Source organism: Harpia harpyja, unplaced genomic scaffold (genome assembly GCF_026419915.1).
Source record: "Harpia harpyja isolate bHarHar1 unplaced genomic scaffold, bHarHar1 primary haplotype scaffold_55, whole genome shotgun sequence".
In the NCBI taxonomy this organism is placed as follows: domain Eukaryota; kingdom Metazoa; phylum Chordata; class Aves; order Accipitriformes; family Accipitridae; genus Harpia; species Harpia harpyja.
In genome coordinates, this window is record NW_026293415.1 from 1107004 (window position 1) to 1120209 (window position 13206).

General features: G+C 47.9%; 1 protein-coding gene across 1 annotated transcript in view; it reads left to right on the forward strand.

Moving 5' to 3' along the window:
- The window catches only part of LOC128138562 (olfactory receptor 14J1-like), a 36408-nt gene that overhangs the window by 14652 nt on the left and 8550 nt on the right, over positions 1 to 13206 (forward strand). The window contains exon 3 of the mRNA XM_052779764.1: positions 6137 to 6279. Coding sequence (XP_052635724.1) covers positions 6137 to 6279 — 143 coding nt within the window. The remainder of the gene's footprint in view (positions 1 to 6136; positions 6280 to 13206) is intronic.

A 13206-nucleotide genomic window follows, 5' to 3' on the forward strand; every position in this document is an offset into this window, starting at 1 on the left:
CACATCAGTGCACTGACAATTCAGAGAGGTGTCCGGTAGCGCTGATTTCCCTGAAGGATATCACAGGACCACAAAATTACAGTAGAGGTTTGAAGGGACAGGACTGGACCCAGTACTGACCCCTGCAGTGCACCACTGGTGACCTGCCTCCAGGGAGACCTTGTGCCACTGATCACCATTCTGTTGGCCCGGCCATTCAGCCAATTTTTCAGTCCACCTCACTGTCTGCTCATCCAGCCTCTGCTTCAGCAGCTTCTCTATGAGGATTTTATGGGAGACAGTGTCAAAAGCCTTACGCATCTACCAAGGCAGCCATTGCATTGGAGAAGTTTATCAGGTTATCAGATAGGATTGGCATTTCCTTTCATCGGCTGTGCTCTGGGCCTCTGTGGTGTATCGGTTGGGGTCTGGCACTTGGAGGGCCATGATGTTATGCCATTGTATAGCCCATAAAGATTTGGCCACCTCACAAAAGGGATGCTAGGTGGGCAGTGCTACCAATTTTGGACATTGCTTGATAGCAAAGAAATAATAGTGGGCTCTATCTAAGCTCTCCAACCCCCACTGCTCTCAGCTCTGTTTAGATATGAAATACAGATGTCAAATGTTTTAATATAAACTTGTCCTGAGAACAATTGCGCCATTCAAAGTCTTCATAGGGAATGAATTTCAGAAATGACTGTATAAATCTAGATTTATGTAGAGGGAGAGAAAGTGTAAGGACCTTGCTGTTCCATGTCAATGGCCAATAGATAAAGCAATAATGAGGATTTATAGAAAACCCTCAAAAATCTGAAAATGAAGACTTCTTACACACTTATTACACCAAGCTCTTTTCTGCATATGTTTCAACTTATACCTATCATCTCCACTCACGGGTTGATGCAGTTGCCCACATGGGGGCGGGCCACTGCCTCCAAGATACCCTGAGGTAGCTGAAGACCTCATGCGGGACAGAGAAACGCGAGGCAGGACCAATGGCAGAACTTTTGGAGCATGAGCTGGTGGACAGGCAGGCTGCGTCAAAGCCTCTTGGCTGAGACAAGTGATTTCTCTCCCTTGACTAGCAAGGGAAGCCTGGGCAATTGCACCCAAGGTGTCTAGTGTTAGAAGTGATCGCTCTCATCCCTGCCTTCACCTACAAGGGAGTCACCTGTAATTTACCATGCAGCGAATGAAAAATAAGCGTGTCTAGATGATGCAGAGTCTGCTTGAAGATGTGCCTATAACCCAGATATGTTGGGGTTAGTGCAGATTTGGCTATTCAGAAGGGAGCATTCCATTCCCTTTGTCTCTTTGCTTCCCTCTGCGAGTCGAGGTTGCTCGTGACTTCAGTGTGTGATATGCTGTCTGCAAAAGAGCGAGTATGGACGGACAAACAAACAAAGTCAAGGACAGGGAACTTTTGGGGAGGTCCTGGGATCTGTGACTAAACAAAAAATGTGTTTTCTCTTGGTCTAAGGTTATCCTCTGTAGGAAGCAGCCTTCAATTTAGGTAATGTGGACTTAATACCTAGCTGTGAATGTCTTTTATTTTTTATTGAACTCTGCCTTCCTTTGGTTTTGCTTGTTGGCAATTAAACACCCTTCTGTGTCTGTGTGCCTCTCATTCTCCAAGTAAAACAGGTGGGAATTGGTGCCAACAGGCTGAAACATACAGCTACAGACTTCAGTGGAGAACACCCAGATTGGAACAGGGCTGCTCCAAGTCCCAGGTGGCTGATGAGAGACATGGTAGGTTGGGGGTAGGGATGAAGACTGACCATAGGTTGTGGAAGATGAAGGCTCTGGATTTTCATATCTATTCAGACTACATTAAGAGATGCACAGGAGTAATATCAATTAGAGACTGCTGATATCAATTCATGTATAAGCAGAGAAATAACGTGGAGAAAAAGAAACCCTTTCTTTTTGGTGTTTAGTGTTCTTATCATTTCACTTTGATTACACTCCTGAAACTGCTCTAATTAACCCCATCAGAATTGAAGGCTTAAAGGAAAATGATGCAGGGCAACCGGACTTGTTAGGGTGTTTTGCATGTTAATGAGCCCTCTAGTGCTGACTTCCTGAACTGCAGATCCTGAAAGACTGAAGAAGCCCCTGGAGAATTAAAAGTCAATAGCAAGCCTCCAAGGTTCCGAGCGTGTTAGTGGGCTCCAGTGAGGGCCATCCCTGAAAAGGCCATGGAGGGACTGACGAGAAAGGGGACCATCCCTGGGGGCTGGTGAAGCAGGAAGTCAGAGGCACTGCTTAGAGGTGGAAAAATGAAGCGTGGAATGTGGCTGTGAAAACCCTTGATGTGTTTCACCAAGCAGGACAGCCAAGCCCTGAGCCCCATTCTCTGGGAAAGGGGTCCCATTACCTCCTGGGATGCTTGGGGCTCTTCTAAGGAGCAGTGGGGGTGTGCAATGCTGAGTGCAGGACAGGATCCACAGAGGGTGGGTGAGGAGGCAACAACGCCCTGGGGCTGTAAGGACCTGGTGTCTTCTCATGGGCCTCAGTGGAAGAGACAGCAGCCAGGGTGGAGAGGATAAGGATCTCACTTGTGTTGGTTGGTAGTGAGCTCACCTGCTGCAATGCCCTTGATCATCCCCATTGCAGGCTGTCCTACACTGTCCTATGTCTGTGCTGGTTTCCCAGCAGACTTTTGCTATGTCCCCATTTCCCCACTGCACTCGGACCCTGGGATCTCCCAAGCCATACTGATGCCCTTCTGTCCTTACTGGCTGTTGCTTCAATAACAGAACTGTGGTCAGGCAAGGATTGGTCAAGGTCTGTGAGTTCCCCACAACCTGTCTGCCTTCTTCCAATACCCTCATCATGCTCCTGTCACACCCAAACTATCGCAGCCCCACACTTGCTTGAATCTTGTATTTCTCTCTGTATGCCAGCCCTGAAACACATGTCCTCCTTCTGCCACCTCAAATTCAAAACTTAACTTATTTCACTTCAGCAGGATGCCCCACTACCCCTTCCACTACTTCAAGTCTGCTACCATAGATGCAGAATGCTGTCTTACATAGATTTTTGTTTTGGAAGATGAATGACTTGTTTCTCTTCTTTCTTTCTTTTTTTTTTTTTAAATAGATACTGGTAGTCCTGCGGAAATCACACAAACACCTACTGAAGGATTCTTGATATGGTCAGAGCTGTATGTATGGGGGCATGTATAAATCAGCCCTGCACCTGATGTGAATTACTTCTGTGGCTAGGGACATCCTGAGAGCTTTCCCTCATTTGAAAACATGAAGGGGAAGGAAGGACAGCATCTTTCAGGATGGAAGGCACCTCAGGAACTTTCTGGAAAAAACCTCCTGCTCAAAGCAGGGCTAGACCAGATTACTCAGGGCTTTATCCAAAGATGCTTTGGTCACTTTCTGGGATAGAGCTGGCACAAACTCCCTGGGAAACAGCTTCCAGCCTTTGCTATCCTCATGTTGGAAATGTATTTCTCTATATGTGCACTAATCCCCTTGTTTCAGCCCATTGCCTCTTGTCCTTGTGTCTTCTGCCATGGACACGAGCCTGACTCAGTCTTCCTGGGAACACTGCAATGCTGCTACATATATCACCCAAGATCTTCCTTTCTCCAGGCTGGACAAGCACAGCTCCCTCAGCCTCTCCTCACAGGTAAAGGCTTCCTGCCTCGGAGCATTCCTGCCCTTTGCTAAAGTGGCTCCAGCGTGCCGACATCGTTCCTATATTGGGATCTGAAATCTGGACACAGTGTTCTGTAGAATCTCTTCCCTCAATCACCTGGCCGTGCTCCTGTTCATATAGCCCAGGGTGCTCCTGTCCTCCCTTGCTTCCAAAGCACACACATGCATCCTGTCCACTGCACTGTCCACCAAGACTTTTCCAAAACGCCTCCTTCCAGCCAGGCAGCCCCCCACCTGTGTCATTGCCAGGGTTAGTCCCCTGCAGGGACAGAAACTGGCATCAGTCCTTGCGGGATTTCCTGACTTTCCGGCCAATGCATGCTCTCCTCTTCCTTGAAGCCTTTCCCTGAGCACAGGGGCCTGGAGACCATTTCAGTAAAGACTCAGGCACAGCAGGCATTCATTCCTTCAGCCCCAGCTGTGTCTGCTCTTCTTAAATCACCTTCCCCATTCAGCAGCAGCCCTGCATTTCCCTTGTTCAGCCTTGGTCTCTCAGAAGTGACCAAAGCTCTTCTGTTTGATTCTGAATTCCCTTGCAACCAGCATCTCCAGATGAGCTTTTCTTTTCCTACACACATACCTCCACAATAAAGGCAATATATAGCAATTCCTGCTTTGTACCTGTCCTTGCTGAAAACTGGCAGCTGCTTCTGTCCCTGTTCTGGCGCAGCCCCACTTCCCATACACGGTCCCACAGCTCCAGTGTGCAGGCACAGCATAGGAGAGGGTAGAATCAGGGGTGGGAAAGTTCCCCCCATTGTGAGCACTATGACAGCCTTCAGATCACAGTTCCCCCATGACCCTCCTACTTTTGCAGCTACCCAGCACCCGACCCCAGCTCTGCCGCAGCATTGTCCCATGTGGAGCTTTGCAGACAGATCTGCTCCAGGGTCTGCCAGGATCTGGGCAAGGAGCAGGACTGGGCAGGGCTGTCTGTTCCCCCAAACCAGCCCTTGGCCCAGCAGGAAGATGGAGATGGCCTCACAGCAAAACTTACCTGTAAACCTGGAATAACTGGCAAGTGCTGGAAATGGCCAAAAAGAGACGTTGGGAGTAACAAAGACCCCGAGCCACCTTCCCAGTGTGTCCACACCGCCAAGGGCACAGACTGGCGTCTTCTGTGCTCTGCACCTGCATGTCTTCCATGCTTGCCACAAGCCCTACCTCTGCACCACAAACCCCCAGTGTCAGTTCTCACCCTGCATGTGTGGGATACTTGGAAAGTAATGGACACATAGTGAACAGTCCAGACACGATGGAACTGATTAATGTGTGAGCCAAAGAGGCTTTGCAGGCAGCAGGCCTCAAGGACGCTTTGTTAAGGATAATTGTTGCTACAATTTTGACGGAGCAAGCACAAAAAAGCAGGACAAAGTTGGGCCTACGTGACGGAAAGAAGGTCACAGAACAGGGTACAGGCGGAGGGAATCATTCGCGTGATCAGAAAGTCTTATCCAATCAAACCATTGCTTTAGACGTGTGGACAGCACATGCTAACCAATCTTTAATCAGCTTATGCGTGATTGGGAACCAAAATGAGTATATAAACCAAGCTATTAGGGCAATAAAGTGGCATCTGCTTGATCACATTGATTGTGTGCAGTGTCCGTGACTTCCGCGTCAACAAGTGACGCCCGAACAGGGACCCTCGGATCGGCGTTGAATTCTACGACAGGAGCCGACAGAGAGAGGGTGCGGGAGCCGGCCGTAGGTGAGTGCTGCCCCGGCACTCGGGAAAAAACGGTACCGTCGTGGAAATCTCGCCCTGATCAGGCGAGCGGCCGGGGAGGAGATGGGGTCCACTATGTCCAAGGAAGAGGCAGCAGTGGTTAAGCTCCTCCAACATATGCTCTCTGCAAGAGGGTTAAGTTATGACTCGTCTACCCTGAAAGCCGTGTTACTATGGGTGAGAGAAAAAAGCTTATTCCCTACCTTCGGAGATGCTTTTGCCATCCCTACTTGGGAAAAGATAGGGCAAGAACTATGGCAGAACATAAGTTCGGGTTCAAAAGAGGCGAGCAGATACTCCACCATGTGGAATTTAATTATAGAAACTTTAAAAGATATGAAAGCAGAACGTTCGGCAGCAGCCTCTGCTTTTCTGCACTGCAGCCCAAAGGGTCACAAGGGATGCCATCCCCAGCGAGCTTCACCTTTGCGCCACCACAAATTCCAGCCGTTGTTCCAACCCATGTATCCGGGGCAGGGGCTAGTGCAGTCAGGAAATCTGCAGTAGCAGATCCAGAGCCCAGAGATCAGCCCTTGGAAAGAGCCGACAGCCTGGCGGAATTTCCACCACCACCAGCAGAAGAGACGGAAAACAATTTAGTCTCTAATTCTCGTCCTTCATCACCTAAACCAGTTGCCTCATCCCTGTATCCACCACTGCCGCCATCCACTCCTCCATCCCCGCTCGAGGGAAGGGAGGAACGGGCGATAGGTTCGGGGAATCCGCAGTTAAAGGAACTGTTACACAGACTAGAGACTCTCAAAGCCCAACTGGAGCCGTCAGTGAGGCCCGAGCCGGCGTCTTCAACTTTTCCTGCGCCTCCACCACCTCTCAGCGACAGTTTGTTGCCGCCACCTCGGACGAATCCTTGTGTTTCACAGGACATATCGGGTAAGATCGGTGCCATGGCTCCTTTGCCACTGCCACCTCCGATGACCTTATTAGCAGGAGGTGGGGTGGGAGATCCGGCAAAAAGATGGAAGGGGGTAATCAGAGATGCTTTAATTGAAGGGGAAATTATTCCATCTGCATTCCCAGTTGTGGCAGGGGCACATGGGGGTCCTGTTTGAGAAGCGTTAGACTGGAAAGTTTTAAAAGAAGCTAAGGCAGCAGTCACTCAATATGGGTTAAAATCACCATACAGTCAATCTGTTATTCAACATGTATTTTCTGCACATTTATTGACACCATACGATGTTAAAATGATTGTGCAAATGTTACTGCTTCCATCCCAACAGATCCAATTTTATCAAAGCTGGCAAGCAGCCTGTGAAAATGCAGCCGCTATCCCACGACAGAACGGGGATCCTTTGTTTGGAGTGCAAGCTCAAATGTTATTGGGGGCAGGTCCTTATGCCAGTTCAGGATGGCAGGCACAATTTGCCACAGAAGTTTTACAACTCAGTCAAGACTTAGCTTTTAAAGCATTGAATAGTGTACAGGATGAAAAAATTAAACATCCCTTTACCGCGGTGAAGCAAGGTCCCACGGAAACATTTTCAGCCATTATAGATCAATTGCATGCTGCTATCGTGGCACACCCTGATTTGGATCCTGACATGAAAGTCAAGTTTTTGGATATGCTCGCTTTTGATAATGCAAATGAGAAAACCAAAAAAGCTCTTAGTATACTGCCAAAAGGTTCTACCACCGCTCAGCTGTTGGAAGCTGCAGAGCGGATGTTAGAATCAGAAAAAGCAACAGTGATGGCTGCTGCGGTAGGAGCAGCTGTAAAACCACTATTATCAAAAGGCAAAGGAGGACGAAAAGATAAAAAATGTTTTCGTTGTGGAAAAATGGGACATTTTAAAAAGGATTGCAGGAGCCAAACAGCTGTTGGCTCAAGTGATTCCAACCCGAGTGACTCACAGAAAAATGGTGTGTAAACTGTCAGCGAAATAATCATAACACCCAAGAGTGCAGGAGATCGGGAAACAAGTTACAGAACGCGACTCACCCACACGCGACGACACAAGTACAGGGTGTCTGGACCACTGCGCAGCCGCAACCAGCGGAAGCTCAGGGGTGGACTTGGCAACAGCAGTAGACACTACACTGATAACCTCTGAAGTACAACTCATAAATTCTGATCAAAAAGGACCACTGGGACATGGGTTAAGTGCATTGCTATTAGGTCATTCTTCTGTTTCTCAGAAAGGCATTTTTATAGTGCCGGGACTTATTGATGCAGATTATTGTGGTGTGATAAAGATTATGGTCTATACACTGACTCCTCCTGTTACCATACCAGCCCAATCGAAAATAGCCCAGTTGGTACCATTTCATGCATGTTGTCCTGGTTTCAGCTGGGATAGAGTTAACTGTCTTCCTAGTAGCTGGTACAGTGCTATGTTTTGAGTTCAGAGCGAAGAATGTTGATAACACTGATGTTTTCAGTTGTTGCTCAGTAGTGTTTAGACTAATGTCAAGGATTTTTCAGCTTCTCATGCCCAGCCAGTGAGAAAGCTGGAGGGGCACAAGAAGTTGGCACAGGACACAGCCAGGGCACCTGACCCAAACTGGCCAACGGTGTATTCCATACCATGTGACGTCCCATCCAGTACAGAAACGGGGAAGTGGGGGGCAGGGATTCGCCGCTCGGGGGACTGGCTGGGTGTCGGTCGGCGGGTGGTGAGCAATTGCACTGCGTATCATTTGTACATTCCAATCCTTTCATTATTGCTGTTGTCATTTTATTAGTGTTATCATTATCATTATTAGTTTCTTCTTTTCTGTTCTATTAAACCGTTCTTATCTCAACCCACGGGTTTTGCTTCTTCTCCCGATTTTCTCCCCCATCCCACTGGGTGGGGGGGAGTGAGTGAGCGGCTGCGTGGTGTTTAGTTGCTGGCTGGGGTTAAACCACGACAGTCCTTTTTGGCGCCCAACGTGGGGCACGAAGGGTTGAGATAACGACAAACCTGACCAGAGCTTGTTAAAACAAATTTGTTATAAGCATTCATTATATCGGTCTAATAGTTGCTGGTCATTATGTTGATTTATGTGTTCTTAGAGTTGTTGCTCTGGTTTTTAAAGTTCTGTTATGTATCACCTCGCTTGCTGTATGTAGTCCCTCTTCTGCTGCTTATCATCCGTGGGAGGTGGATTAAGGTTTTCGCTTTGATGTATTGTATAACACTGGTTTATGGTATGATAAAGTCGTCGGCTGTGGGATTAATCCGGTACTTGCACCCAGCATTGTCACCTTTATACTGTGGAAGCCATCTGTGGGAAACTATTAATAATTATACCATTTACCTTTCCTCCTTGGAAAACCAGTCTATGGGTGGGATACCTTTCTTCCCCTCTCCTTTCTCCTTCAGTCCAGTTACAATGGTGTTTGAGAATTTTGAAAAATTTGAATACTCTTGGGATGTTGGGACCAGCACGGTCCTAGCCCTACTGCTAGGAATTAGCATGCTTCTGAATGTGGTTCAGCTCTCATTTAAGGTTAAACAACTATTTAAGAAAATCACCCAGAGATCTGCCCCAAGGCTGGATAATTATGAGTGGCAGGGTGTGTGGGGTAGTATGGGCAAGTACCTAGAAAAGTGGGCACCTCCAGTGTTTTGGAAATTCACCCCTGAACAAGTGCAGAATCCAGAAGAACTAGTAAAATATTTGGAAAAGGTATGCTGTCACCCCGGCAGCTCCAGAGAGATACAAATTACTGCAACGTGCTGGGGCCTGGCCCATGCCTATCGAGCCCTGTTCGACACCACTCAGTACCCTCAAGGGGAAGAGAAGGTCTCTGGACCTAACAACAAAACGATGAGCACTGTGGCTATCCAAACCTCAGCAACGGGCACTGCAGCCCCTCCAGCCTCGGCAATGAGCACGGCAGCTACCCAAACCTCGGCAACGGGCACTGAGGTCCCTCCAGCCCCAGCAACGAGCACAGCAGCTACCCAAACCTTGGCAACAGACACTGCGGTTATCCAAGACCCGGCGAGCGGTACTGCAACTGAACCAGTGGACCAACCTGCACCAGTATCAGTTGCCCCCGTACAGAAAAAGAAATATACAAAAAAATCAGTTCGCTTAGCGAAGGATGAAGGCGAACCAGGGTCATCACGGGAACAGGAGGAAGAGGCAGAACCAGAGGTAATAACCCGGTCCCTATCCTTGAGTGAGCTGCGGGATATGCGAAAAGATTTTGGCCGCCGTATAGGTGAGCATATTATCACCTGGCTCCTCCGATGCTGGGACAATGGGGCTAATAGCTTGGAATTAGAAGGTAGGGAAGCCAAGCAGCTGGGATCGCTTGCCAGGGAAGGTGGCATTGACAAGGCAATTGGAAGAGGGACACAAGCCATCAGCCTCTGGAGGCGACTCCTGTCAAGTGTGAAGGAAAGGTACCCCTTTAAGGAAGATGTTATATGTCAATCAAGCAAGTGGACAACCATGGAAAAAGGTATCCAATATCTGAGGGAATTAGCTGTGCTAGAGGCAATTCATCATGATCCGGACAACCCACAATTACCCAAAGATCCAGACGAAGTCCAATGCACACGACCCATGTGGCGGAAGTTTGTACGGAGCGCACCATTGTCCTATGCCAACTCACTGGCAATAATGACCTGGAAAAGACGAAGAGGCACCGACAGTGGATGAAGTGGCTCGCCAACTCCGTCAATACGAAGAAAATCTCTCCTCCTCCCTACAAGCCTGCATTTCGGCTGTGGAGAAGCTGTCCGAGGATTTCCAGCAATTCAAAGAGGAGATGTCCTGTTGCCCACCTGTAAGGACCAATGTCTCAGCTATTAGGAGTGAGCGCTCCTCTGCCCAAGAGAGAGAATATAGAAGGTACACACCGCGAGGTGCCCTGTGGTTTTACTTATGTGATCATGGAGAGGACATGAGGAAATGGGATGGAAAACCTACCTCGGTCCTAAATGCACGGGTACGTGAGCTGCGAGGAAAAAACACCACAAAAGGGGATTCTGCCAGGAAAAATGCCGCTCCGGTTTCCAAACAGAGTAGAAGGGCTGATCTTATTTCTGATCCTCTTGAAGGGACTTCTGAGCCAATTTTACGAGAAGTGGGTACTGGATACTCTGACCGGAATTAGAGGGGCCCTGCCTCCAGCCAGGTGGAGGAAAGGGATAACCGGGTCTATTGGACTGTGTGGATTCGATGGCCTGGCACGTTAGACCCACAGGACTATAAGGCTCTAGTAGACACCAGCGCACAGTGTACTTTAATGCCATCAAGTTATGAAGGGGCAGAACCCATTTCTATTTCTGGTGTGACAGGGGGATCCCAAGAGTTAAGTGTATTAGAGGCGGAAGTAAGCCTAACTGGGAATGAATGGCAGAAACACCCCATTGTGACTGGTCCAGAGGCTCTGTGCATCCTTGGCACAGACTATCTCAGGAAAGGGTATTGTAAGGACCCAAAGGGGTATCGATGGGCTTTTGGTATAGCTGCCTTGGAGACGGAGGGCACGGAACAGCTGTCTACCCTGCCTGGTCTCTCTCAAGACCCTTCAGCTGTGGGGTTGCTGAGGGTTGAAGACCAACAAGTGCCAATTGCTACCACGACGGTGCACCGGTGGCAATATCGCACCAACCGAGACTCTGATTCCCATCCACAAGTTGATTCGCCAACTGGAGAGCCAAGGAGTGATCAGCAAAAGTCGCTCACCCTTTAATAGTCCCATATGGCCAGTGCGAAAGTCTAATGGGGAGTGGAGACTAACAGTTGACTATCACGGCCTGAATGAAGTTACGCCACCGCTGAGTGCTGCTGTTCCAGATATGCTAGAACTTCAATACGAACTAGAGTCAAAGGCAGCCAAGTGGTATGCCGCAATTGACATTGCTAATGCATTTTTCTCAATCCCTCTGGCAGCAGAGTGTCGTCCACAATTTGCCTTTACTTGGAGGGGTGTCCAGTACACTTGGAATAGGTTGCCCCAGGGGTGGAAACACAGACTCACCATTTGCCATGGGCTAATCCAGACTGCACTGGAAAAAGGTGAAGCTCCAGAACACCTGCAATACATCGATGACATCATCGTATGGGGTAACATGGCAGAAGAAGTCTTTGAGAATGGGAAGAAAATAATCCAAATCCTTCTGAAAGCCGGTTTTGCCATAAAAGAAAGTAAGGTCAAGGGACCTGCACAGATCCAGTTTTTAGGAACAAAATGGCAAGATGGACATTGACACATCCCAATGGACGTGATCAACAAAATAGCAACTATGTCTCCGCCGTCTAATAAAGAGGAAACACAGGCCTTCTTAAGTGTTGTGGATTTTTGGAGAATGCATATTCCAAATTACAGTCTGATTCTAAGCCATCTCTATCACGTGACCCAGAAGAAGAAAGATTTTAAATGGGGCCCTGAGCAACAACAAGCCTTTGAGCAAATTAAAAGGCAGATTGTTCATGCAGTAGCCCTTGGACCAGTCCAGGCAGGACAAGATGTTAAAAATATGCTCTATACTGCAACCAGGGAGAATAAAATATGTTAGGGAAGACAGTCTGGGTTACTCCTGCCTCAGGCAATGGTAAACCCAATCATGGGATTGCTTTTGCTCAAGGGCCTGGGTGCACTTGGTGGGTGATGTGAAAAGATGGGGAAGTCCGATGTGTGCCTCAAGGGGATTTGATTTTAGGTGAGAATAGCCAGAATGAAACTGTATGATATTAGTTGCTATATAACCCTGCTGCTGTACATTATCATTGCTATAATTGTTCTATGCTATATCCATAGTACTACAGTAAGAATCACTTACATCAAGCAAGAATGAACTGTGATAAAACTGAGCGAAGCGCAGTAGTGATGGAACCAGAACTGACTCCAGCATGCAACAACCCAATGGTGCCCACCATCCTCCTGCTGCATCAAATGTCACCTGCTCATCACACCGCACTGAAGCCCAATTCTGCTCTGCCGACTGAGAGGACTTTGCACCATTCCTTCTGCCCAGAAAGACTGGTATGACAGATGGAGCCCAGAGTCGGGAACTAAATGAACTCAACGAACATTTTATGAAGACACCCATAAACTAAAGGAATATCTGTGTGTGTGTATACAGATATACAGAGAGATATATATATCATTGTTCATATATCTCAAAGGGACGGAAAAGGTGATGATGATTGACCGGGATGTAACTAAAGGTATGGGAACTGAGCATGACGTCAATGGTATAGAATAAGGAGTGGATACTATCCTGGTTTCAGCTGGGATAGAGGTAATTGTCTTCCTAGTAGCTGGTACGGTGCTATGTTTTTGAGTTAGGTATGAGAAGAATGTTGATAACACTGATGTTTTCAGTTGTTGCTCAGTAGTGTTTAGTCTAAAGTCAAGGATTTTTCAGCCTTTCAAGCCCAGCCAGCAAGAAAGCTGGAGTGACACAAGAAGCTGGGTGCGGACACAGCCAGGGCAGCTGATCCAAAGCGGCCAATGGGGTATTCCATACCATGTGATGTCACATCTAGCATATAAACTGGGGGGAGTGGGAACGTTTCTTCTTTTCTGTTCTATTAAACTGTTCTTATCTCAACCCACGAGTTTTACTTCTTTTCCTGATGTTCTCTCCCATGCAACTGGGTGGGGAGGGAGGGAGTGAGCAGCTGCGTGGTGCTTAGTTGCTGACTGGGGTTAAACCATGACACCTCCCAACTTCTTGTGCCCCTCCAGCCTTCTTGTTGGCTGGACATCAGAAGCTGAAAAATCCTTGACTTTAGACTAAACATTACTTAGCAATAACTGAATCCTTGTGGATGTCAGAATTAAGGTGAAATGACACCAGGGGAGTTGAAACAACAATCAACACTTATTCAGCCTAGCTAACCTTGCCCAAG